Source organism: Cheilinus undulatus, linkage group 4 (assembly GCF_018320785.1).
Source record: "Cheilinus undulatus linkage group 4, ASM1832078v1, whole genome shotgun sequence".
In the NCBI taxonomy this organism is placed as follows: Eukaryota; Metazoa; Chordata; class Actinopteri; order Labriformes; family Labridae; genus Cheilinus; species Cheilinus undulatus.
In genome coordinates, this window is record NC_054868.1 from 524,226 (window position 1) to 550,763 (window position 26,538).

General features: G+C 45.1%; 1 protein-coding gene across 1 annotated transcript in view; it reads left to right on the forward strand.

Annotated features, from left to right (window-relative positions):
• The window catches only part of LOC121508975 (protein jagged-1a-like), a 30,528-nt gene extending 4,327 nt beyond the window's left edge, over positions 1–26,201 (forward strand). The window contains exons 2-26 of the mRNA XM_041786121.1: positions 267–569; positions 3,428–3,485; positions 6,745–6,990; positions 7,121–7,181; positions 7,336–7,466; positions 7,942–8,061; positions 8,967–9,080; positions 9,165–9,278; positions 11,449–11,562; positions 11,827–11,873; positions 13,221–13,394; positions 13,668–13,818; positions 13,906–14,070; positions 14,255–14,368; positions 18,178–18,291; positions 18,389–18,502; positions 18,591–18,707; positions 19,294–19,321; positions 19,749–19,834; positions 20,203–20,316; positions 21,814–21,923; positions 22,017–22,247; positions 22,362–22,493; positions 22,876–23,026; positions 24,921–26,201. Of these exons, the coding sequence (XP_041642055.1) occupies positions 267–569; positions 3,428–3,485; positions 6,745–6,990; positions 7,121–7,181; positions 7,336–7,466; positions 7,942–8,061; positions 8,967–9,080; positions 9,165–9,278; positions 11,449–11,562; positions 11,827–11,873; positions 13,221–13,394; positions 13,668–13,818; positions 13,906–14,070; positions 14,255–14,368; positions 18,178–18,291; positions 18,389–18,502; positions 18,591–18,707; positions 19,294–19,321; positions 19,749–19,834; positions 20,203–20,316; positions 21,814–21,923; positions 22,017–22,247; positions 22,362–22,493; positions 22,876–23,026; positions 24,921–25,453 (3,642 nt within the window). The 3' untranslated portion in view covers positions 25,454–26,201. The remainder of the gene's footprint in view (positions 1–266; positions 570–3,427; positions 3,486–6,744; positions 6,991–7,120; positions 7,182–7,335; positions 7,467–7,941; positions 8,062–8,966; positions 9,081–9,164; positions 9,279–11,448; positions 11,563–11,826; positions 11,874–13,220; positions 13,395–13,667; positions 13,819–13,905; positions 14,071–14,254; positions 14,369–18,177; positions 18,292–18,388; positions 18,503–18,590; positions 18,708–19,293; positions 19,322–19,748; positions 19,835–20,202; positions 20,317–21,813; positions 21,924–22,016; positions 22,248–22,361; positions 22,494–22,875; positions 23,027–24,920) is intronic.
• Positions 26,202–26,538: the final 337 nt, after the last annotated feature.

Here is a 26,538-nt window from a genome sequence, read left to right on the forward strand (position 1 = left end):
ATTATTGAAACCTGTGGCCTGCTTAATGCTTAGAGGTTTTTATTTAAAAAAAAATATATATTTATCATTATGAAGTTTGTTCAAAAACATTTGAAATATACTCTAACAGCTGATGACTAGAAAAATACTCTGACTGTCATTTTCATTAATATTTATGAAAATAAGAGAAAAATGTCATTTGCTTAATAATGTGGAACGCGGTGTAACGTGTATGGATCTGTGATGTATGCTGTCTCTCTGAGCTCACCTGTGCGGTCTCTCTGCAGGTGTCGTCAGCTTCGGGACACTTCGAGCTCCAGGTTTTATCCGTGCACAACGTTAAGGGACGGCTGCAGAGTGGCGCCTGCTGTGACGGATCCCGGGACGTCCTGGATCAGCGGTGCACGGCGGATGAATGCGACACCTACTTCCGGGTTTGTCTGAAGGAGTACCAGCTGAAGGTGTCGTCGGCCGGGCCCTGCAGCTTCGGCACCGCCTCTACGCCCGTCCTCGGTGGGAATACTTTTACTGTAGGCGGCGGCGAGAGCGACAACGGCAGGATCGTTCTGCCTTTCAGCTTCGCATGGCCGGTGAGTTTGAAGATTTAGCCCTCAGGTTGGATGCCAGTCTTTTAGCCTGGGGAGGGCTGTTAGGAGGAGTGGGGGAAATCTCTCTGCTGGACAGTCAGCAGAGAAGATTCCCAGGAGACATGTTGGTGTGTCTTCAGGTGAACGCTGCTGACTGAATATGTGCAGAAAAGAGAGTGATATCCTCACATACACCCAGCTTTGCTGAATGTGTTGGCAGTAAAGAGCTGGCATTGATCAAACTTAAATTTGACCCCATTTCTACTAACCTTTGACCCCTCTGCTGCGTCTGTACTATAATCCTTACTGCAGTCATGATGTCAGGCTGAGCCAGGCTCTCTCAGACCAGGAACAAGCGCAGCAGCTTCAAACTCATGTTTGACCATGAAACCAGATCAGAGTCTACGTCAGTGACACTCAACCTGAGGCTACAGCAATTTTTGCCCCTTTTTTCTCCTTTTTTGCCACTTTTTGACCATTTAAGCTGCCTTTTGCAACTTAGAGCCATCTATTTCCAATTTTCCCAACTTTTTTGCTTTTTCAGACGTGAAATCTGGGCAGTCCATCGACTGTGTGAGCGTTCTTAGATCTGATGATCTCTAATCCAGCTGGAAATAATCTGAATGTCCGCTGGTCTGGTTCATGAATGTGGGAGCATCTGTCTCTCTTCTTCTTGGTGCCAATCACAAACATTTAAATGTTTTTTATGGAGCTATTATTGTTGCAGAACTCTCTGAAAATGCTTAAATAGAGCCACACGTCTTTACACAGATCCATAAATGTGTGCATGGATCTGTAAAACCATTTGCAGACGTTTGACAGATTTGCAGCCCCATGTAAGCGTTTGTGAGCTCAGCACGCATTAATAAAAATAGCTCTGCAACAATAATGGCTCCATAGTTTCTGTTACTTATAACAAAATGACAGATGCAGATGCATGCTCTCAGAGATGTTTGTTCAGGATCGTTTCAGTGTTCTAAACCTTTCAGCAGCGCCGCGCTCCACACGCTAACATCACAGGCTAGCACGCTAACCACACATCTGTAAACGCCGCGGCCTGGCGGCTGTTTCCCGCTCAGATCGTCAAAGTTTATCTGCTGAGAATCTTTCAGCAGCAGCGGCAGGGTCTGAGGAGTGTGAGGAAGAGGAGAGACCACCAGGGATGAAGTTCAGGGACATTAACAGCAGAGTCTACCATCGGGGAGTCAGAGACTGAGTAGGTTCTGTGGTTTTGTCTGAATGAGTCGGTGCACAGAGGGACCAACACTTCTAATAAAGCTGGTATCATCATGGCTATTTACAGCACTGGTTCTCAACGTTGGGGTCAGGACCCCATTGAAGGTCGTGAGACACTGAGAGCGGGTCTCCAGATGCCTTAAAAACTAGAATATTTTTTGATTTACACTGATGCCACATTAAAACAATTTTGCCAAATTTCAACCTGTTGTCATCACATTTTCCCACCAATTTTGCCAACTTTAACACATTTTTGCCACTTAAAACCATTTTTGGTCAGTTTTAAACCCTTTCCAGCACTTTTTTTCTGCCTGTTTTTGCCACTTCTAAACCAAATCTTACTGCTCTCTGCCTATTGTTGGCTCTGCTGACCCACTATTGCCACTATTAATCCCTCTTTACCACTTTATAAGTTACATTTCACCATTTAATATGCCCATTTCTGCCTATTTCTGCCTCAGTTAATCCTTTTGTGCCAATTTATATCAAGTTTGTGTCCCATTTCACCACATTTCCACCTATTTTTGCCACTTTAACACCATTTTTGGAAATTTTGGTTATTTTTTTTGCCTGTTTGATCCAATTTTTGTCATTTCTAACCCATTTCTACTAATTCTAACCTCAGTTTCACCACCTTTCCCAGCATTATTAACCCATTTTAGCTGTTTTTAAAGTATTTTATTTCTGTTTTAAACAAAAGGATTAACATGGGCGCCCTTGTCTCCACATGACTTTGTAGAATATTCATGATTCAACCACCTGCAGGTCCAGTGGGGGTCCCTGGTCTCTGACACCTTTATTTTGGGGGTCACGGGCTGAAAAGGTTGAGAACCCCTGATCTAGAGAATGTTCTGTGTGTAAACATGTAGAGAAGAGATGATGATTTTAGCAAAGACACCCAGAGGAAGAGGCCTTTATTGGCATCCACACCATTAAAATGAATTGGCACAGTGCCATTATTAGTCCTCCAACTTTGGCGCCTGATTGCAGCTCCGCCTTAAGATGAAAACTCACGTTTTGCTTAACTTTCGATCTCCCTCTTGTCTAGAATGAGGACCCAGATTTTGGAGTCACTCAGATTAAATCCCTCTGACCTTTAGCCTTCATTATCTCACTCCCCAAACATTTTTTAAAAAGGCAGTAAATTGTTTTTCTGTTAATCTTGACATGACACATGTATGTACCAACGCTCATGAATGTAGCTCAAACTATTTTGAGCTACATGAGCTACATTCATGAACTGCTCAAACCAGGCCGTCCATAAAGGAGGCACACGTGCACAGAACCCTTAAAGAGAGTAAATGTGTGTCCAAGACTGGTCTGTCTGCAGATGCTGGAGACTTTTAGGCAGCTGAAGGCTCCTGAATCAGCCGTTAAACTGAGAGGAGGATAATCCCCTCAGTTTCAGCAGAGTCCTGGTTCTGAGGTTGGTATTCAGGCTCTAATCATCGTGATTGTGATATTTACTGTAATCGAGCAGCCCTGGTAAAACTGGAACAGTTGCTGTGAGAGAGGGCTCTCTGATTGGTGGGTCAGTGGACCAATCAGAGAGCCAGAGTTAAGTTAAAGTGATGACTGAGATGAAAACTGGTGCTGATGAATGTTCTCTGTGTTTGTTTGTGCAGAGGTCGTACACGTTGATCCTAGAAGCTCTGGACTTCAACAATGACTCTTCATCTGGCAGTGAGTACCATCATCATCATCATCATCATTCTCCTTCAGCAGCTTCTCTGACCCCGTGGCGCCCCCTGCTGGTTGATTCTACACTGTTCCTCCTGTGTGTCGGAGCGTTTGTGCTCTGTTTGAGTCTCATTCAGAAAAGTAAAGAGAGAGCAAAGCTGCCCCCCCTCCAGTCTGGATTAGTCTTCCAGCGGTCAGTGGAGCGCTCAGAGCGAGCGTGTTGGTGGCGTGCTGTATTTGGCGTCCCTCAGGGAGCCATTATAGTCCCTGTGTGAAGTCTGCTGACCTCAGCGCAGGTGTACTGGGGGGGGTCAGTGTGCTGAACAAATATTGACTCACTTTAGCATCAACACGCTAAGAGCTCTGAACACGAGTAACCATCGCCTACATCCTTCTGCTACTGAGCAGCAGGACAGGTAGATGAACACCTGACTGCTTTTGGGATTGGGATTATCAAGAAGCAGACATAGAACAGGGACTCTCAGACTCAGACCTGACTCTGATCCCAGAAAAATGAATCTCAGACTTTAATCTCAGGATTCTGACTTTAATCTCTGACTTTAATCTCTGATTTTAATCTCAGAGTTCTGACTTTAATCTGTGACTTTAATCTCAGAGTTCTGACTTTAATCTGTGACTTTAATCTCTGACTTTAATCTCTGACTTTAATCTCTGACTTTAATCTCAGAGTTCTGACTTTAATCTGTGACTTTAATCTCAGAGTTCTGACTTTAATCTGTGACTTTAATCTGTGACTTTAATCCGTGAATTTAATCTGTAACTTTAATCTGTGACTTTAATCTGTAACTTTAATCTGTAACTTTAATCTGTGACTTTAATCTGTGACTTTAATCTGTAACTTTAATCTGTGACTTTAATCTGTGACTTTAATCTCAGGATTTTGACTTTAATCTGTGACTTTAATCTGTGATTTTAATCTGTGACTTTAATCTGTGACTTAAATCTGTGACTTTAATCTCAGAGTTCTGACTTTAATCTCTGACTTAAATCTCTGACTTTAATCTCAGGATTCTGACTTTAATCTCTGACTTTAATCTCAGGATTCTGACTTAATTCTGACTTTTAATCTCAGGATTCTGAATTTAATCTCTGACTTTAATCTCTGACTTTAATCTCAGGATTCTGACTTTAATCTCTGACTTTAATCTCAGGATTCTGACTTTAATCTCTGACTTTAATCTCTGACTTTAATCTCAGGATTCTGACTTTAATCTCTGACTTTAATCTCAGGATTCTGACTTTAATCTCTGACTTTAATCTCTGACTTTAATCTCAGGATTCTGACTTTAATCTCTGACTTTAATCTCAGGATTCTGACTTTAATCTCTGACTTTAATCTGTGATTTTAATCTGTAACTTTAATCTGTAACTTTAATCTGTGACTTTAATCTGTGACTTTAATCTGTAACTTTAATCTGTGACTTTAATCTGTGACTTTAATCTCAGGATTTTGACTTTAATCTGTGACTTTAATCTGTGATTTTAATCTGTGACTTTAATCTGTGACTTAAATCTGTGACTTTAATCTCAGAGTTCTGACTTTAATCTCTGACTTTAATCTCTGACTTTAATCTCAGGATTCTGACTTTAATCTCTGACTTTAATCTCAGGATTCTGACTTTAATCTCTGACTTTAATCTCAGGATTCTGACTTTAATCTCTGACTTTAATCTCTGACTTTAATCTCAGGATTCTGACTTTAATCTCTGACTTTAATCTCAGGATTCTGACTTTAATCTCTGACTTTAATCTCTGACTTTAATCTCAGGATTCTGACTTTAATCTCTGACTTTAATCTCAGGATTCTGACTTTAATCTCTGACTTTAATCTCAGACTTTAATCTCAGAGTTCTGACTTTAATCTGTGACTTTAATCTCAGGATTCTGACTTTAATCTCTGACTTTAATCTCAGGATTCTGACTTTAATCTCTGACTTTAATCTCAGGATTCTGACTTTAATCTCTGACTTTAATCTCAGGATTCTGACTTTAATCTCTGACTTTAATCTCAGGATTCTGACTTTAATCTCTGACTTTAATCTCTGACTTTAATCTCAGGATTCTGACTTTAATCTCTGACTTTAATCTCTGACTTTAATCTCAGGATTCTGACTTTAATCTCTGACTTTAATCTCAGGATTCTGACTTTAATCTCTGACTTTAATCTCAGGATTCTGACTTTAATCTCTGACTTTAATCTCTGACTTTAATCTCAGGATTCTGACTTTAATCTCTGACTTTAATCTCAGGATTCTGACTTTAATCTCTGACTTTAATCTGTGACTCTAATCTCAGAATGATTACAGAATGATCAGGGTGATTACATAAACCCCACTGTGGTTCATACTCTGGATTGTTCAGCTAATCTGAAGGGGACGGTTTCCATGATGAATATCTGAGGATGATGGATGAAGGCTGTCAGACATGGAGGTTCAGACGATGTGATCATGAGCTCCAGGAGAAAAACACTTTATTTCTTATTTTACTTTTCTGGGTTAGATTGAGATTTATAAAGGTTCAGAGGTTTCAGTTCTTCACAAACAAACATTAAAATAATAGATAAAAAAAGAAGAAGAAGCACTGAAGAACCGGTCTGCTCCAGTGAGACACAGAGACCGGACCAGGCCTCAGGATCCCCATGGTAGCGTGGAGGATTGTTCCTTCCCTCCAGGTGCCTGAGCTCCAGTGAGCTCCAGGTCTTGGCTCCCAGGCAGGTGTGGCCTCAGCAGGAAGGTGTGAGGTTTGAATATTTGCTGAAACGTCTTAGTCGGAGTCGATCCAGCCTTTTGTGAGCTTCACTATTCCTCCAATCTGCTGCCTGCCTGATATTTTCAGCACCTTTGCTTCTTCTCCACGCTGACGCCAGGACTCACAGTTTGCTCCCAGGACGGACGCCGCTACCTGCCGCCAGGTTTGAAGGTTTCAGCTCACGCAGCAGCCGGTTGAACAAACAGCCCTCGACCCGAGCACGCTTTCCACCCCACCGGTGAAATACCGCAGAGCTGCTCAGCACTCTCTGACTCTGTCACAGCCAGCAGACCTGCAGGGGGCCTTAGCAAGGACAGATATGAAACACAGCATCATCTGTCAAAGCAGGGAGCCTGTGATAGCTGCTCAGAGGAATAAAGGATGTACGCTTCACTTCCTGTATGAAAGAGACTAGAACCAGGAACCTTCATGGATCCAGAATATCACTAAAGCCCTTCTGATAATCTCACTGATGTCAACTTCCTGTTTCCAGGCGTGATTGATAAGGCCATCCAATCAGGGATGATCAACCCGAGTCCTCGGTGGCAGATTCTGAACCACGACGGCCGTGTGGCTCAGTTCAGCTTCCAGGTACGCCTCACCTGCGACGAGCACTACTACGGCTTCGGCTGCAACAAGTTCTGCCGACCCAGAGACGACTTCTTCGGACACTACGAGTGCGACCACAACGGAAACAAGACGTGCCAGGAGGGCTGGACCGGTCCGGACTGTAACACAGGTAAGACCTGTGAGCTGGATCAGATCAACAGATTCATCCCTCTCAGCTGTTCTCCTCAGAGAGTTCTAGATGAGAGAGGGCTGTTAGGATGATTGGATCCTTCACCTCCTCTGTCTCTGCTTCTCCTCAGCCGTCTGCAGGCAGGGCTGCAGCTCCCAGCACGGATCCTGTAAACTTCCTGGAGAGTGCAAGTGAGACAATGCTGATAGAACCATCAAACACACGTCTATCTTTAATGTTGGTGTGGTGTGGAACCTCAGCTCTCCTTGTGTATGTGTGTGTGGGTGTGTGTGTGTGTGTGTGGGTGGGTGGGGGTGTGTGTGTGTGTGTGTGTGTGTGTGTTAGGTGTCTGTACGGCTGGCAGGGAGATTACTGTGACCAGTGTATTCCTCACCCCGGCTGTGTCCATGGCAGCTGTGTGGAGCCCTGGCAGTGTCTGTGTGACACCAACTATGGAGGGCAGCTGTGTGACAAAGGTACACACACATTAAAGTCACGTACACACTCGTGACACACACAGCATGCATACTGCACACATAAACACACACACAGCATGCATACTGCACACATAAACACACATAAACACACACACAGCATGCATACTGCACACATAAACACACAGAAACACACACACACCATGCATACTGCACACATAAACACACACACACCATGCATACTGCACACATAAACACACATAAACACACACACAGCATGCATACTGCACACATAAACACACATAAACACACACACAGCATGCATACTGCACACATAAACACACATAAACACACACACAGCATGCATACTGCACACATAAACACACACACAGCATGCATACTGCACACATAAACACACATAAACACACACACACCATGCATATTGCACACACAACATTAAACATGTTCTGTAATTATCCTATTAACGCGTGCAGCTGATTCGTTTGTGTCTCTGCAGATCTGAACACGTGTGCGACGCTGCAGCCTTGTCTGAACGGAGGAACCTGCAGCAACACGGGGCCGGATAAATATCACTGCGCCTGTCCCGACGGATTCTCTGGGGTCAACTGTCAGAGAGGTGAGGGGTCAAAATGTAAAAGCTATCTGCATATCATAATCACTCTAAAATAACCATGTAAATACTGATTAACAACCATGTAATTACTGATTAATAACATGTAGTTACTGATTAATAATCATGTAATTACTGATGAATAACCATGTAATTACTGATTAATAACATGTAATTACTAATTAATAAACATGAAATTACTGATTAATAACCATGTAATTATTGATTAATAACTATTTTATTACTGATCAATAACCATGTAATTACTGATCAATAGCTATGTAATTACTAATTAATAATTATGAAATTACTGATAAATAAGCATGTAATTACTGATGAATAACCATGTAATTACTGATTAATAACTATGTTATAACTGATTAATAACCATGTAATTACTGATTAATAACCATGTAATTACTGATTAATAACGTGTAATTACTAATTAATAATCATCAAATTACTGATCAATAGCTATTTAATTACTGATTAATAACCATGTAATTACTGATCAATAACATGTAATTATTGATGAATAACCATGTAATTACTGATTAATAACCATGTAATTACTGATTAATAACGTGTAATTACTAATTAATAATCATCAAATTACTGATCAATAGCTATTTAATTACTGATTAATAACCATGTAATTACTGATTCATAATCATGTAATTACTGATGAATAACCATGTAATTACTGATCAATAACATGTAATTACTGATGAATAACCATGTAATTACTGATCAATAACATGTAATTACTGATTACTAACCATGTAATTACTGATTAATAATCATGTAATTACTGATGAATAACCATGTAATTACTGATTAATAACTATGTAATTAAAGGTTATTAGTGCCCCTGAAGTAAATTCTGACTGAACCATCTCTGTCCTTCTCAGCGGACCACGCCTGTCTGTCTGACCCCTGTGTGAACGGAGGCGTCTGTTCTGAAACCAGTCTGGGTTTCGAGTGCCGCTGCCCGCCGGGATGGAGCGGACCATCCTGCTCCATCAGTACGACCTGCTGATCATTTAACTCTTTACCCAGATCCTTTTAAGTCCTCCATGGGACAGTCATGATGCCGTTTTCCTCCTCAGACGTGGACGACTGTGAGTCGAACCCCTGCAGCCATGGCGGGACCTGTGAAGACCTGGTGAACGGTTTCCGGTGTTGGTGTCCTCCTCAGTGGAACGGGAAGACGTGTCTGATCGGTGAGAGATCCTCAGACTGTGTTCAGGGGCGGAGCAGAGAGAGTCCCGCCTCCATCATCAGTCAGACTAAATCCTGAATCTCCCCTCATGTCTGCAGGGCTGTTGGACTGTTTCTAACAGGCAGAGACCTCTAGAGCAGGGGTTCTAAACCTTTTCAGCCCACGACCCCCAAAATAAAGGTGCCAGGGAACAGGGACCCCCAAAATAAAGGTGCCAGAGACCAGGGACCCCCAAAATAAAGGTGCCAGAGACCAGGGACCCCCAAAAAAAGGTGCCAGAAACGAGGGACCCCCATTATAAAGGTGCCAGAGACCAGGGACCCCCAAAATAAAGGTGCCAGAGACCAAGGACCTCCCAAAAAAAAGGTACCAGAGACCGGGGACCCCTAAAAAAAAGGTGCCAGAGACCAGGGACCCCCAAATAAAGGTGCCAGAGACCAGGGACCCCCAAAATAAAGGTGCCAGAGATGAGGGGCCCCCATAATAAAGGTGCCAGAGACCGGGGACCCCCAAAATAAAGGTGCCAGGAACGAGGGACCCCCAAATTAAAGGTGCCAGAGACCAGGGACCCCAAAAATAAAGGTGCCAGAGACCAGGGACCCCCAAAATAAAGGTGCCAGAGACCGGGGACCCCCAAAATAAAGGTGACAGAGACCAGGGACCCCCAAAATAAAGGTGCCATAGACTGGGGACCCCCAAAATAAAGGTGCCAGAGACCAGGGACCCCCAAAATAAAGGTGACAGAGACCAGGGACCCCCCAAATAAAGGTGCCAGAGACTGGGGACCCCCAAAATAAAGGTGCCAGAGACTGGGGACCCCCAAAATAAAGGTGCCAGAGACTGGGGACCCCCAAAATAAAGGTGCCAGAGACCAGGGACCCCCAAAATAAAGGTGACAGAGACCAGGGACCCCCCAAATAAAGGTGCCAGAGACCGGGGACCCCCAAAATAAAGGTGCCAGAGGCCGGGGACCCCCAAATAAAGGTGCCAGAGACCAGGGACCCCCAAAATAAAGGTGCCAGAGACTGGGGACCCCCAAAATAAAGGTGACAGAGACCAGGGACCCCCCAAATAAAGGTGCCAGAGACCGGGGACCCCCAAATAAAGGTGCCAGAGACCGGGGACCCCCAAAATAAAGGTGCCAGAGACAGGGGACCCCCACTTTACCTGAAGGTGGTTGAACAGCTATGAACATTCATCTGCTGCAGACAAGGTCAACCATAAATGGGATTAATGGGAGAGTTTTCTGGGGCCCAGCCAAACTGGGGGCTCATGGAGGTCAGCAAAATCCTGATCCATCATAAAGTTAAGATGTGAAAACCATATTTTAAATATAACCTGGTAAAATAACCACTCTTATCAAGGAAACAAATATTTTCCAATCATTTGTATAGTATCTCACCTTCTTAAAAATGTAGATCCCTTTTTGTTAGAAAAAAAAAGAAAAAAATGGGTTAAAAATGGCAACACAGGTGGAAAAATGGTGAAATTGGATTTAGAAAGTAGCAGAAATTGGTTAGAAGTGGCAACAATTACATAAAAATGGCAACATTTGGTTAAAGTGGGGAAGGGTTTAAAACTGACAAAAATAGGTGTTAAATGGCAAAAATGTGTTAATTGATGGTGAAATTAATGAAAATGGGTTCATATTGATGTAAAGTGGCAACAGTGTAATCTAAAAAGTATTTTTAGTTTTTTTTAGGGAATCTGTGGACCCCCTCTCAGTGTAACCACTGCTCTAGAGCAGCGGTTCCCAAAGTGGGGTGAGGGCCCCCAGGGGGGTTGCGAAGCAGTTTTGGGGGGTCACGGGATGCTTTATAATCAATTTGATTTATAATCATACATTTTTTATATTTTGTAAGAAAAATTGTTGTTAAAACGACTTCAATTATTAAAATAAAAATGTAGTTATCAATTGATTTTTCTGCTTAAATTGAAGTAACAGTTATATAAAAACGACTTAAATCAAAGTTTTATATGTGGTGCTATGTGCAACACCATGCATTTTATCCCCTTAAGAGAAGGTGGGGGTCCCAGATCTCTGATGCCATTATTTTTGGGTTAAGGGCTGAAAAGTTTGGGAACCCCTGCTCTAGAGGACATGGCCGTTCTCAGCTTGTGCTTGTTTTGCCTCGTTTTCTCTTCTTATAGTTTTTGCTTCTTCTCCTCAGATGCTAACGAGTGTAGAGGCGACCCCTGTGTCCACGCCCACTCCTGCAGAAACCTGATTGGAGGATATTTCTGCGAGTGCCTCCCTGGTTGGACGGGACAGAACTGTGACACCAGTGAGTAAAACATCCTTTATCATAAGGAGATATGTGAGACACTGGGTCGTTTTGATTCATCTGACCACAGAACAGTTTTCCAATTTGCTGGTGAAGGGCTGGGAGGTGGGGACGAATACTGATCCTGATATTTTTGTTGAAGCTGGTGGGACAACGCTGTAAATAAAGGATGAATGCATGGATTTAATGAAATAAGGAAATGCCTTCACAGCTGATTTGAAGGCTCTGTGATGTTTCTAAAGCTTTTCTGAAATCTCTCTGCAGATATCAACGACTGTCACGGCCAGTGTCAGAACGGAGCCACCTGTAAGGTAAGCCTCACTTCCTGTTTGTAGTCTGGCTTGTTTTCAGGATGTTTTCGTCCAGCAGAGCTAGGAACAGAAACGTCGAGGCGTGCATGTAGAGCAGGGACGGATCTGACGGCCTCCATGACAACAGCTGATCCGATTTCTCCAAACAGAAGCAGTCGGTCCTCACAGACGCTCATGTCTTTATTTTCCTCTGTTCTCGTCTCTGAACGCTTCATTGTTGAAGGATGTGAGCAGAATCGTGTTACAGCTTGAATCCGTCTGTGGCGTTTTAACGAACACGGCCCGTCTGATTCAGAGGATTTATGGTGGAATGACTGCAGGAGGAGGAGCTCTAACTTTATCTCAGTTCTGCTCATAGTTAATGGATGCTAACATGAACGCCTGTTATTAAACTCATGGTTATAAGTGTCACACCATGCTCTGCCAAGGTCAACGAAGGTCAAGTACTACATTACCCACAACCCTCTGGTGACACATCAGCGTCTCTGATTGGTGGAGCATAGATTTCAGCTGTGGGCTGCTACTAGTGAAGTTAGTGGTGCTGCATGTCTTAGCCTGTTAGCTAGCGTCCAGCCTGTCTGATCAGCAGCTCTTCATTAGTAGAGATGCCGAGCATCCACACAATTGATGTTCGCGTCGGCCATTTTGTTTATTATTCTTCTTCCGCGCCGGCTATCTCCTCCTTCATACTTTGTCGTATCGACTGGTTTGAACTTCTAAAAATTCAGTTTCTTCTTCATTCGACTGCTATGACTTTTCTCATTTCTAACTTTAATAATTTTTAAAATATAGCTATTTTCATGCTATTTTCAGCTATTTTAAGGCTACTTCCAGCTATTTTTAGGCTATTTTCAGCTTTGTCAGGCTACTTTCAGCTGTTTTTATCCTTTATTGCTATTGAATGCCATTTTCAGTGACTTTTATGCCATTTTAAGCTATTTTAAGCTATTATTCTGCTTTTTCAGCCACTGAATGTAATTTTCAGCTACTTTTAGGCCAAAATGAGCTATATTTAGGCTATTTTCAGCTTTTTAAGGCTACTTTCAGCTATTTTTATGCTATTTTCAGCTTTTTTAAGGCTACTTTCAGCTATTTTTTATCCTTTTTGAGCTATTGAATGCCATTTTCCACTACTTTTATGCTATTTTCTGCTTTTTTGTGCTTTAGGCTATTTCAGACAAGATGAGTAAAAAAAAATCGGTCCATTTGGAACCAAGAGAACTTGGTGTGGATGTTTCTTTAAACTTGTGACTTCATGTTGACTGCGGTTAATTTCTACAAGCTAATTTGAAACCATATCTCTAGGTTTAACCTCAAACTTATGCTCTTCCTGCCCCTCCCTCTCAGGATCTGGTGAACGGGTTTAAGTGCGTCTGCACTCGGGGTTTCAGCGGGGAACGCTGTGAGAAAGATGTGGATGAGTGCGCCAGCCAGTCATGCCTGAACGGCGGCCGCTGTCACGACGAAGTCAATGGCTTCCACTGCCTGTGTCCGCCTGGTTTCTCTGGGAGCCAATGTCAGGTGAGCCTGCTTAGCCACGCCCACTTTAAGGAGCATTTTGAACCTAAACAACCATGTTTAGGTGAATCTCTACGTCGACGACTCTCTCATGTTCAGTGAAAACGCCCACATTTTCTGCTTCTTGTTATGTTTTTTACTTTGGGCTTGAAGGCGTTTTGATGAATTTGATGAATCATTAATTGATTGATTATTGATTCAGTCCCTGGTTACCATGGCGACATGTGTAGTGGTGACGACAGTGTGTTGTGAACTGTTCTGTGTTTCTGTCCACAGTGGGACATTGACTACTGCCTCAACGCCCCATGCCAAAATGGCGGTCAGTGTTTCAACCGGGTGTCTGACTATGTCTGCGAATGTCCTGAAGATTACGAGGGGAGGAACTGCTCCCGTCTGAAGGACCACTGCCGCTCCACGCCCTGCAAAGGTTCCTCTTCAGTCTCTTAGTTCCTCCATTAGACGTTCCACTGCTCTGATATTTTTTTTAAATAAGCCCCTTTCTCCTCCTCTGCAGTGATCGACAGCTGCACAATCGCCGTGACGTCCAACAGCACGCCAGGAGGGGTGCGTTTGATTTCGTCAAGTGTGTGCGGCCAACACGGGCGGTGTCAGAGTCACACTGGTGGACAGTTCAGCTGTGAGTGTGAGAGAGGATTCAGCGGGACGTACTGCCACAAGAGTGAGTTCAGAAATAACCACGAGGGCTTTTTTACACCTCTGATCAGTTTAAACGATGACTGTCTCATTCATAAACTTCTGTCATCCTTTAACACATTTCTGGGTCTGAATGACAGAGAGGTTTAAAGATTATGATGCAGACGCATAAATCCCTTTAATATTCTTCTATTCGTTCCATTTCTCAGATATTAATGACTGTGAGAGCGCCCCCTGTCTAAACGGAGGAACATGCATCGATAAAGTCAGTCAGTTTGAGTGTATCTGTGCTGACGGCTGGGATGGAGCAACCTGCCAGAGCAGTGAGTCACCTCCTCGAACCCCATCCTCCTCGTTTATAGACTAAAGCTTCACCTCCTCCACCCCAGCCTCCTCCTTTAGATTAAAGCTTCACCTCCTCCACCCCAGCCTCCTCCTTTATAGAGTAAAGCTTCACCTCCTCCACCCCAGCCTCCTCCTTTATAGACTAAAGCTTCACCTCCTCCACCCCAGCCTCCTCCTTTATAGAGTAAAGCTTCACCTCCTCCACCCCAGCCTCCTCCTTTATAGAGTAAAGCTTCACCTCCTCCACCCCAGCCTCCTCCTTTAGATTAAAGCTTCACCTCCTCCACCCCAGCCTCCTCCTTTAGATTAAAGCTTCACCTCCTCCACCCCAGCCTCCTCCTTTATAGAGTAAAGCTCCACCTCCTCCACCCCAGCCTCCTCCTTTATAGACTAAAGCTTCACCTCCTCCACCCCAGCCTCCTCCTTTATAGGGTAAAGCTTCACCTCCTCCACCCCAGCCTCGTCCTTTATAGAGTAAAGCTCCACCTCCTCCACTCCAGCCTCCTCCTTTATAGAGTAAAGCTTCACCTCCTCCACCCCAGCCTCGTCCTTTATAGAGTAAAGCTTCACCTCCTCCACCCCAGCCTCCTCCTTTATAGAGTAAAGCTTCACCTCCTCCACCCCAGCCTCCTCCTTTATAGAGTAAAGCTTCACCTCCTCCACCCCAGCCTCGTCCTTTATAGAGTAAAGCTTCACCTACTCCACCCCAGCCTCCTCCTTTATAGAGTAAAGCTTCACCTCCTCCACCCCAGCCTCCTCCTTTAGACTAAAGCTTCACCTCCTCCACCCCAGCCTCCTCCTTTATAGAGTAAAGCTTCACCTCCTCCACCCCAGCCTCCTCCTTTATAGAGTAAAGCTTCACCTCCTCCACCCCAGCCTCCTCCTTTATAGAGTAAAGCTTCACCTCCTCCACCCCAGCCTCCTCCTGTAGACTAAAGCTTCACCTCCTCCACCCCAGCCTCCTCCTTTATAGAGTAAAGCTTCACCTCCTCCACCCCAGCCTCGTCCTTTATAGACTAAAGCTCCACCTCCTCCACCCCAGCCTCCTCCTTTATAGACTAAAGCTTCACCTCCTCCACCCCAGCCTCGTCCTTTATAGACTAAAGCTCCACCTCCTCCACCCCAGCCTCCTCCTTTATAGACTAAAGCTCCACCTCCTCCACCCCAGCCTCCTCCTTTATAGACTAAAGCTTCACCTCCTCCACCCCAGCCTCCTCCTTTATAGAGTAAAGCTTCACCTCCTCCACCCCAGCCTCCTCCTTTATAGAGTAAAGCTTCACCTCCTCCACCCCAGCCTCCTCCTTTAGACTAAAGCTTCACCTCCTCCACCCCAGCCTCCTCCTTTATAGACTAAAGCTTCACCTCCTCCACCCCAGCCTCCTCCTTTATAGAGTAAAGCTTCACCTCCTCCACCCCAGCCTCCTCCTTTAGACTAAAGCTTCACCTCCTCCACCCCAGCCTCCTCCTTTATAGAGTAAAGCTTCACCTTCTCCACCCCAGCCTCCTCCTTTAGACTAAAGCTTCACCTCCTCCACCCCAGCCTCCTCCTTTATAGACTAAAGCTCCACCTCCTCCACCCCAGCCTCCTCCTTTATAGACTAAAGCTTCACCTCCTCCACCCCAGCCTCCTCCTTTAGACTAAAGCTTCACCTCCTCCACCCCAGCCTCCTCCTTTATAGAGTAAAGCTTCACCTCCTCCACCCCAGCCTCCTCCTTTAGACTAAAGCTCCACCTCCTCCACCCCAGCCTCCTCCTTTAGACTAAAGCTTCACCTCCTCCACCCCAGCCTCCTCCTTTATAGAGTAAAGCTTCACCTCCTCCACCCCAGCCTCCTCCTTTAGACTAAAGCTCCACCTCCTCCACCCCAGCCTCCTCCTTTAGACTAAAGCTTCACCTCCTCCACCCCAGCCTCCTCCTTTATAGAGTAAAGCTTCACCTCCTCCACCCCAGCCTCCTCCTTTAGACTAAAGCTTCACCTCCTCCACCCCAGCCTCCTCCTTTAGACTAAAGCTTCACCTCCTCCACCCCAGCCTCCTCCTTTAGACTAAAGCTTCACCTCCTCCACCCCAGCCTCCTCCTTTATAGAGTAAAGCTTCACCTCCTCCACCCCAGCCTCCTCCTTTATAGAGTAAAGCTTCACCTTCTCCACCCCAGCCTCCTCCTTTAGACTAAAGCTTCACCTCCTCTACCCCAGCCTCCTCCTTTATAGAGTAAAGCTTCACCTCCTCCACCCCAGCCTCGTCCTTTAGACTAAAGCTTCACCTCCTCCACCCCAGCCTCCTCCTTTATAGAGTAAAGCTTCACCTCCTCCACCCCAGCCTCCTCCTTTATAGAGTAAAGCTTCACCTTCTCCACCCCAGCCTCCTCCTTTAGACTAAAGCTTCACCTCCTCTACCCCAGCCTCCTCCTTTAGACTAAAGCTTCACCTCCTCCACCCCAGCCTCCTCCTTTAGACTAAAGCTTCACCTCCTCCACCCCAGCCTCGTCCTTTAGACTAAAGCTTCACCTCCTCCACCCCAGCCTCCTCCTTTATAGAGTAAAGCTTCACCTCCTCCACCCCAGCCTCCTCCTTTATAGAGTAAAGCTTCACCTCCTCCACCCCAGCCTCCTCCTTTATAGAGTAAAGCTTCACCTTCTCCACCCCAGCCTCCTCCTTTAGACTAAAGCTTCACCTCCTCTACCCCAGCCTCCTCCTTTAGACTAAAGCTTCACCTCCTCCACCCCAGCCTCCTCCTTTAGACTAAAGCTTCACCTCCTCCACCCCAGCCTCGTCCTTTAGACTAAAGCTTCACCTCCTCCACCCCAGCCTCCTCCTTTATAGAGTAAAGCTTCACCTCCTCCACCCCAGCCTCCTCCTTTATAGAGTAAAGCTTCACCTTCTCCACCCCAGCCTCCTCCTTTAGACTAAAGCTTCACCTCCTCTACCCCAGCCTCCTCCTTTATAGAGTAAAGCTTCACCTCCTCCACCCCAGCCTCGTCCTTTAGACTAAAGCTTCACCTCCTCCACCCCAGCCTCCTCCTTTATAGAGTAAAGCTTCACCTCCTCCACCCCAGCCTCCTCCTTTATAGAGTAAAGCTTCACCTTCTCCACCCCAGCCTCCTCCTTTAGACTAAAGCTTCACCTCCTCCACCCCAGCCTCCTCCTTTAGACTAAAGCTTCACCTCCTCCACCCCAGCCTCCTCCTTTATAGAGTAAAGCTTCACCTCCTCCACCCCAGCCTCCTCCTTTATAGAGTAAAGCTTCACCTTCTCCACCCCAGCCTCCTCCTTTAGACTAAAGCTTCACCTCCTCTACCCCAGCCTCCTCCTTTATAGAGTAAAGCTTCACCTCCTCCACCCCAGCCTCGTCCTTTATAGACTAAAGCTCCACCTCCTCCACCCCAGCCTCGTCCTTTATAGAGTAAAGCTTCACCTCCTCCACCCCAGCCTCGTCCTTTATAGAGTAAAGCTTCACCTCCTCCACCCCAGCCTCCTCCTTTATAGAGTAAAGCTTCACCTCCTCCACCCCAGCCTCGTCCTTTATAGAGTAAAGCTTCACCTCCTCCACCCCAGCCTCCTCCTTTATAGAGTAAAGCTCCACCTCCTCCACCCCAGCCTCCTCCTTTATAGACTAAAGCTTCACCTCCTCCACCTCAGCCTTCTCCTTTATAGAGTGAAGCTTCACCTCCTCCACCCCAGCCTCCTCCTTTATAGAGTAAAGCTCCACCTCCTCCACCCCAGCCTCCTCCTTTATAGCATAAAGCTTCACCTCCTCTAGTTCTAAATCTTTACTGTTGTTTTCATGCAGACTTGGATGACTGCAGCTCTTCTCCCTGCATGAACGGCGGGGTTTGTCGAGATCTTGTCAGTGATTTCTACTGCGAGTGCAACGACGGCTGGAAGGGAAAGACCTGCAGCTCACGTGAGTAAATGTTTTTTTTTATTGTGGTCAGGGTTGAGTAAAAATTCGAACATTCCTCCCATGATAACCTGCCTTGTTTCATATCTTTTATTTCCAGGTGACAGTCAGTGTGACGAGTCGACCTGTTACAATGGAGGAACGTGTTATGATGAAGGAGACGCCTTCTCGTGTCTGTGCGCCACCGGCTGGGAGGGCAGCAGCTGTAACCTGGGTCAGTGAGACAGCCGCCATGTTGGTCGACTTTAACGGCTCCATGCCGTCTTCACGCCATCTGATGTTGTCTTTGAATCCGTTTTCAGCTCAGAACAGCAGCTGTACGCCGAGTCCCTGTGAGAATGGAGGAACATGCGTGGTGGACGGAGACATGTTCAGCTGTGTCTGTAAAGAAGGCTGGGAGGGCGCCACCTGCAGCCACAGTGAGTCACTGCAGCACCTTTGCTTCAAGTCTGATTTTATCTATATGGCACATTTTAAACGGCCTCCGCTGACCAAGGCTGTCCAGAGTTCATACAACAGTCTAAGAAAACAAAAGCTTTGATGGCATATAAAGAGCTGGGATAAAGTATAGCAGAACTTTTAGGTGTGTTTGGGCTTTGATGGAGGCTGAAGTGAGGCGTAGGTGTGACAGGTGTGCTGCCTGAGGGCGTGAAGGAGGATGACACAACCCTGCTCTTGCTCTGGATGTCCTTACATATTACCAGGAGCATGGGAAAATAATCTGTTGGAAAAATAACAGAGTCCACCCCTTTAGGGCGGAGTCAGCCCGGTTTGCGCAACTATCAAGATAGGGATGGATGCATCGATGGATGGATGGATGGATGGATGGATCTATACATTGATGGATGGATGGATGCATGGATGGATGAATACATGGATGGATGAATACATGGATGGATGCATGGATGGATGGATGCATGGATGGATGGATGCATGGATGGATGGATGCTTTAGTTAAGGTAACTTTTATGTTCTAACAGACTATTTTCCGCCTCTGTGTTCCAGATACCGACGACTGCAGCTCCCAGCCCTGGTGAGTTCTGCTCTCAGACTGATTCTCTCATTAAACTCTTTAAATGTCAGGATAAAAACTTTTGTTGCAGAGTACAACAGAAATAAAGATGGGTAGAGTTTCTCCAACCTGTGAAAAATCATAGTTGAGTAAAATTCTGTTTCATCTGACCACAGAACAGTTTTCTATCTTGCCCCAGTCCAATTTTAATGAGCTGACATTTCCCTGAAATGTTAAAATGTCTCAGGCTAACTCTGACCTGTTGTTTCTGTTCTACTGTGAATCAAATCTGGGTTTATGAGATTTAATCATTGACTTCTGGTTTTATTTACATTTTACAAAGTGACGCAGCTTTTGTGGAATTGGGGTTGTAAACATAACTTTCCCCCTAAATAGGCCTTGTTGTTAGCCAGCAATGATTAATGTTGGATCATTATTGATGTTTCAGTTATAACGGGGGGACGTGTTTGGACGGAGAGAACTGGTTTGGATGTGAATGTGCTGCGGGGTTTACTGGGCCGGACTGCAGGATCAGTGAGTGCTCATTTATGACCTTTAACCCTTTCCTTTTACTCTCCATCCCTCTGTGTTCTTTATTTCCTAAACCTCCTCTCATCTCCATGTAGTTCAGTTTCTGTCCACTAAACTTTACAGATCTGTTCTGGCAGGTTTAGATGGTCTCACCTCCAGGAATCAGTCAGTTTGTCTGATTATTATCCTCATCAGCAGGAAAAGCAGGAATTTTTAGCTGCACTAATGTTCCTGATGGATTTTAGTTATCAAACAAACAGGGGTCTCTCTCTCTCTCAGACCGGGTCCTCGTTCTCTCTCCGTCACTAAGGATGGATGCATTTGAAGAATATTTCAGTGTTGAAAATAAAAACGTCTCCCTCCCCCCTCAGACATCAACGAGTGCCAATCATCGCCCTGCAGCTCCGCCTCCACCTGTGTGGATGAAATCAACGGTTACCGCTGCATCTGTCCTCCAGGGAGGAGCGGGCCTCACTGTCAGCAAGGTAAGACCTGCAGGACACGGTTCATCCATCCATCATCCATCCATCATCCATCCATTATCCATCCATCCATCATCCATCCATCCATCCATCCATCATCCATCCATCCATCATCCATCCATCCATCCATCCATCCGTCCATCCATCCTTCATCCATTCATCCATCATCATCCATCCATCCATCCATCCATCCATCCATCCATCCATCCATCCATCCATCCATCCATCATCCATCCATCATCATCCATCTATCCATCCATCCATCCATCCATCCATCTATCATCTATCATCCATCCATCATCCATCCATCCATCCATCCATCCATCCCTCTATCATCTATCATCCATCCATCATCCATCCATCCATCCATCCATCTATCATCTATCATCCATCCATCCATCCATCCATCCATCTATCATCTATCATCCATCCATCCATCCATCCATCCATCCATCCATCCATCCATCCATCCATCTATCATCTATCATCCATCCATCATCCATCCATCCATCCATTATCCATCCATCCATCCATCCATCATCATCCATCCATCCATCCATCTATTATCCATCCATCCATCATCCATCCATCCATCCATCCATCCATCCGTCCATCCATCCATCCATCCATCCATCATCCATTCATCCATCCATCATCCATCCATCCATCCATCCATCTATCATCTATCATCCATCCATCCATCCATCCATCCATCCATCCATCTATCATCTATCATCTATCATCCATCCATCCATCCATCCATCCATCCATCTATCATCTATCATCCATCCATCATCCATCCATCCATCCATTATCCATCCATCCATCCATCCATCATCATCCATCCATCCATCCATCCATCCATCCATCTATTATCCATCCATCCATCATCCATCCATCCATCCATCCATCCGTCCATCCATCCATCCATCCATCATCCATCCATCCATCCATCATCCATTCATCCATCCATCATCCATCCATCATTCCCTACTTCAGTTTATCAGAGCTATATCCAGGCTTATAACCTTTAATTCACTTATTTTTAAAACACATAAAGTCAAACTGACGTGCTCCGCCCTATCACACTCACCTACTCCACCACAATAAAACCCTTAACATGGCTCTGCTAACCACTCTGACACCCAAAGTTCCAGTCATGGATGCTTGGCTTGTAAAAGCTAAATTATTCCAGACCAGACAGCCACTGAGGGCCCCAGGGGCCAAACATGTAAAGACTGAGGTAAAGTGGCTCCATCCAGGCTCATAACATGGAAAGCAGCAGGTCACCAGGTGGAGACCTAAATTAATGAAGGACAGTGCTGAATAAGGAATAATGTAAATAAAGCAGCTGGGCCACCATGGATGGGTCTCCTCCAGTCGCAGCGGTGTGAGCTGACAGGCTTTCAGAGCTGCAGAGCGACCCGTTTGAACTCCTGCTGTAGTGAATCTCTGGTCTGAACCGGGCTGAACTAACTTTAACTTGTTGTTGTGTTTCAGTGTCGGGGAGGCCGTGTGTGGTGGGGGGACTGGTCGCTGTAGATGGGACCCACTGGGACGAAGACTGTAACAGCTGCAGCTGTAACGACGGGAGAGTCCACTGCACCAAGGTAGAGCTCCCCTCATCTGGACTCACCTGTTCCAGTCCTCAGTATTAACCGGGTAGAGCTCTTAGTAACCGTTCCTTCACGTGTCTCCCTCAGCTCTGGTGTGGACCTAAACCCTGCAGCGTCCAAGGTAGGACTCGAGGCTCCGAGTGTCCGTCTGGTCAGACCTGTGTCCCCGTCGGTGACGAGCGCTGCTTCGTGAAGCCCTGCCCGCTCCAAGGAGAGTGCTGGAGCCCCGCTCATCAAGCCCCGCCCTCAGCCAGGTGTCACCTGGAGAGCAGCTGTGCCAACGTCACGTTCACCTTTAAGAAGGACGGCATGGAGCGGGTCAGTGTCGTTCTTATCTCCTGTGCTTCATGACTATTTTTATTCCTGGGCTCTTATTTTGAAACATTTCCCTCCAGGCTGCCGTAGTTTCTGACTTGTGTTCTGGTGTTTCAGGGCGTGACAGTGGAGCAGGTCTGTCGTGAGCTCAGGAGTCTCTACGTAATCAAGAATCTGTCCTCTGACTTGTCTGCGTCCATGACGTGTGAGCCATCGATCGCCACCAGCAACGAGATCCACGTCTCCATCGTGAGTGTCCACTCAGAATCCGCATTTAAAGTTCTTTAAAGCAGTAGAAATGAAAATATAAAACCAAACCACACTGTGAAATCTGCTGATTATGGAGCTGCAGAGCCAGGATTCTGAGTCTGATATGGCCCAGTCGTTTCCAGGAAGTCAGATCAACATTTAGAGAAAGTTTGAATGAATGTGGAGACAAGAGAGTCAGTGGAGTTAAGGCTGTCACTGAGAGACCAAAATACTGGAGTTTAAACCTCCAGAGAAGTAGAATGATGTGTGCCAGAGCTTTCCTGAGGAGGAAAAAGCTTTTAGGAGCTGATAAAAACGACGAGCTGTTATTGAGGCTGAAACGGCCGCGTTAATCAGAGTTTCTCTTTCCGCCATGTTTCAGTGGACGGACCAGCGAGGGCGGGGTCTGAGCTTCGTCAAAGAAATCACAGACAGGATCATGGATCTGGTCAGCAAGAGGAGCGCCAACAGCTCCATCATCAGCGCCATCGCCGAAGTCCGTGTCCAGCGCCGACAGAGCCACGACGCCAACGGTAACGACCACGATAGAAATGGTTACGACAGTCTCTGAAGGGGGCGTATGGAGTTAGTTTAGCTGCAAAACTCAAGAGCACATTTTAATGTTTTTAACTCACATTTCCATTCAAACCTGCCTTCATGCTCCAAACCAGCGGTTCTCAACTGGTGGGTTGGGACCCAAAAGTGGGTCGCAGAGCAGTTTTCAGTGGGTCGTGTTCCTGGGAATAAAATGACAGCAAAACTCTTTCAAAACACGCTTTTTTCCTCTCATGTTTGATTTAAGGCATGTTCAGCATTTTTGAGGTTTAAACAAAGTTTATAGTGAGTCCTGAGGCTGGACCAGTGGAGAACCGCTGCTCTAAACTTCCTCCTTTTCTTACATTTTTCCCTGTTTGAGCTCTTCATGTTTACTTGCTCAAGTTTTCTCTGCATTCTAAAATTTCTCTGCACGCTCTAAACAAATCTCTGCTCTTGATTTTTTTTAATAAACCAACAAAAGGATGGCCCAATCACGTTAGCGCTGCCTGTTGTTGCTATGCTTCAATCTCGCTAAGGAAGTCCCAACATTCTATGGTTGGTTCCTAAAAATCCAAGAGTGAAAATCCGTTTACAACAAACGAGCAGAACCAACCTGAATGAGAGGGGAACCTTCAGACCAGGGGAGTTAGACTCCATCACAACAGGGGCTGGATTATGAATTTAGGTCTAACCTGAGGGTCTCACAGGGTCAATATTATACTGTGAACAGCCAAGCTCATTTTTATCAGCAATGAATTATGCAAAAATAACTTATTTCTAATGAAAAAGGTTTTGAGTTTTAAGAAAGTCTATAAGTTTAAGGCTCAAAATAAAAATAAAAAAATAAAACTTAGCAGTTTAAACAATCAAAAATGAAATTAAATGCCGTAATAACTGTTTCGAAGGCAAATATTTAAAATAGAAATTTGAAATCATGTTTCAAATGTCAGATAAAATTTTTTTAAAAGGCAAAAAAATGTGGCAAAATTTTGAAATGAGTCTAAAATGTCAAAATATGGGATTAAAAGTCAAGTAAGGAGTTGAAAATGTCAAAACGTGAGATAATATTAAAAAGGATGAGTTAAAAAAGTCAAAATATGAGATAATATTCAAAATCATGCATTTTAAAGGCCAAACTGTGAGGTAAAATTTTCAATTGTGAGTCAAAAATGTCAAAATATGACCTAAAATTTAAAATTGTGAACCTTGAATTTCAAAATAAGAGCTAAAAAATCAAAATCATCAGTGTAATTTATAATTATGTTATGTTAAATCAAAAATAAGAAAACACAAATTAATTTCTTTTACATCCTGACTTTTTATCTTATTTATTTTACTCTTTATCAAAATTTTTATTACGTTAGGATATTTTAAATCAAAGCTTAAGTTGACATTTTTATACTGGAGGAAATCTGCAGACCTTATTCTAGTGGGCCAGCTGTGATAAAAAATATGATATGATCATGTGGGCCGAGTGTAACTGTATCACGGCCAGATTTGGCCCCCGAGCCTTGAGCTTGACACCCCTGATGTAGGATACAGAGAACATCTAAGAACAAGGAGGCAGTTTAGAGCACAGAGGCAGGTTTGAATGAAAGATTGGAGAAAAATGTGAGCCACAATCAATGATCTCAGAATGATAAAATGTGCTCTTGAGTTTTGCAACAATAATGACTCCATAGTGGCGATTCCACCGGGGTGGTAAAGATGATTCTGGAAAACTCCCTAAACGGGTTTGATGCATCCAGATCTCACTGCTAAGCTGAGCACTCACCAAATACAAGGGTGCGCTTCTTTTTGTCCTGGAGTGCACCATACGTAGCATATTTAGTGCTTTTATTTTGGAGGGATGGTGACGTTTTCCTGACCGTTCCTCTCTCTGTCCATCAGACCACCTCGTTCCCCTGCTGGTCTCCATGCTGGTCTTCATGTGGGCGTTGGCGGTGGTCTCTGTGTCGCTGTGGTGTGTGAAGAGGCGGAGGAAGCAGAGCGCCCACATGGGGGTCAGCACACAGGGGGCGCTGTCTTCATCTCTAACGCCGGCCGCTGAGGACAACAACGCTCTGCACAACAGCATCAACACCGCCCGCGAGCAGCTCCGACACATCAAGAACCCGATAGAGAAACACCCGCCTACCTACAACCACCACCACAACCACCAAAACCACCACCACCAGCTCCTCCTGCAGCCCCGCCTCTGTGACGACAAGAACTCCATCAACGCCAGGATCAGGAAGTCAGACAGAGGCAGCCAATCAGACGAGGACGAGATGGACAAGCGGCTGCAGAAGTCGAGGTACCCTCGGGCGCCGCCGGCGTACTCGCTTGTAGACAGGGAGGACCGCCCCCCCCATAAACCCCCCCACTGGAGCTGCAAACAGGACAACAGGCAGCTGCAGAACCGGACTGAATACATCGTATAACCGCCGCGGCGAGCAGACTTTTGGTTCGTTTTTATTCGTTCCCATGTTTCTGGTGGATTTTTATGGTTTAAATTATTTTGACCAGTGCATCGCTGCAGACGGGTGAATCTACGGACTTTAACGCCTTTGTAAACCCTGGCAGCAGAACGGGACTCTGGTTCTAGACTGATCTGGTGTTTCTCTGCACAGTTCTGGACAAACGTTCTTATTTATTTATTTGTGGGGTAAATTCCAGCCAACATGGAGGATGGTCCGTGTCGACGTGTACAGACGTGTAAATATTTCATGTGTATATTTGATATTTTAACTTAATCCTTCAGAGCCTTATTCAGTCTCTAATTATTGACTTTTGTTCAGAGTTTGGCAGCTTTGTGAGCTCGGCGTCTTCATGGAAATATTTCTGTTTTTTTCTTTACATATTCTGGGGGATAGTTTACGTTGAGGCGTTTGTTTTTGGGCATTCTCGTGCCTCAGAAAAATGTTCATTTTGTGCCTTTTGTTCAGGCTTTTTTGGTGCGTTTGCCAGAATGTTCTGTATACATGTAAACATAAAAAAGACCAGATGTTCTTCTATGAACCATCATGGTGGTGAACTTTTGCTACTGAGAGAATTCTTCATGGGACTGGATGTTTCTGTAGTGTGTATTTAGTAAAGTGTAAAATGAGATGGAAGCAGGCGTGGATCCTGTTTCTGTGTGATTGTACCTGTCTGAATAATTAAAGCAGTCCTGTGGAGATTTAAAGTTGACCTGTGTTTGTCACCTGTGTGTCAGAGCTAAATGATATACAGCTGAGTAATAGTCACATGTGAGTCATGTGACCTAAAGCATGTCATGCTTCTACAGTACCACTGTGCGATGAGAATCCTAACTGCCAGTTTTTAACTCCTTATAAACTTATAAACCATCAGCAGTCGGAGAATGGGGCCGCTTATAGAGAGAGTCACAGATACACCAGCATGACACTCCAGGCAGACGCTCAAACACAGTAGGTCAGTCTTAAGTGAGTGCGTTCCTACTATTAACATCAGTCTGGTGTTTGTATGAAAATATTTACAAAGTCGACAAAACATAAACTTCACCCAG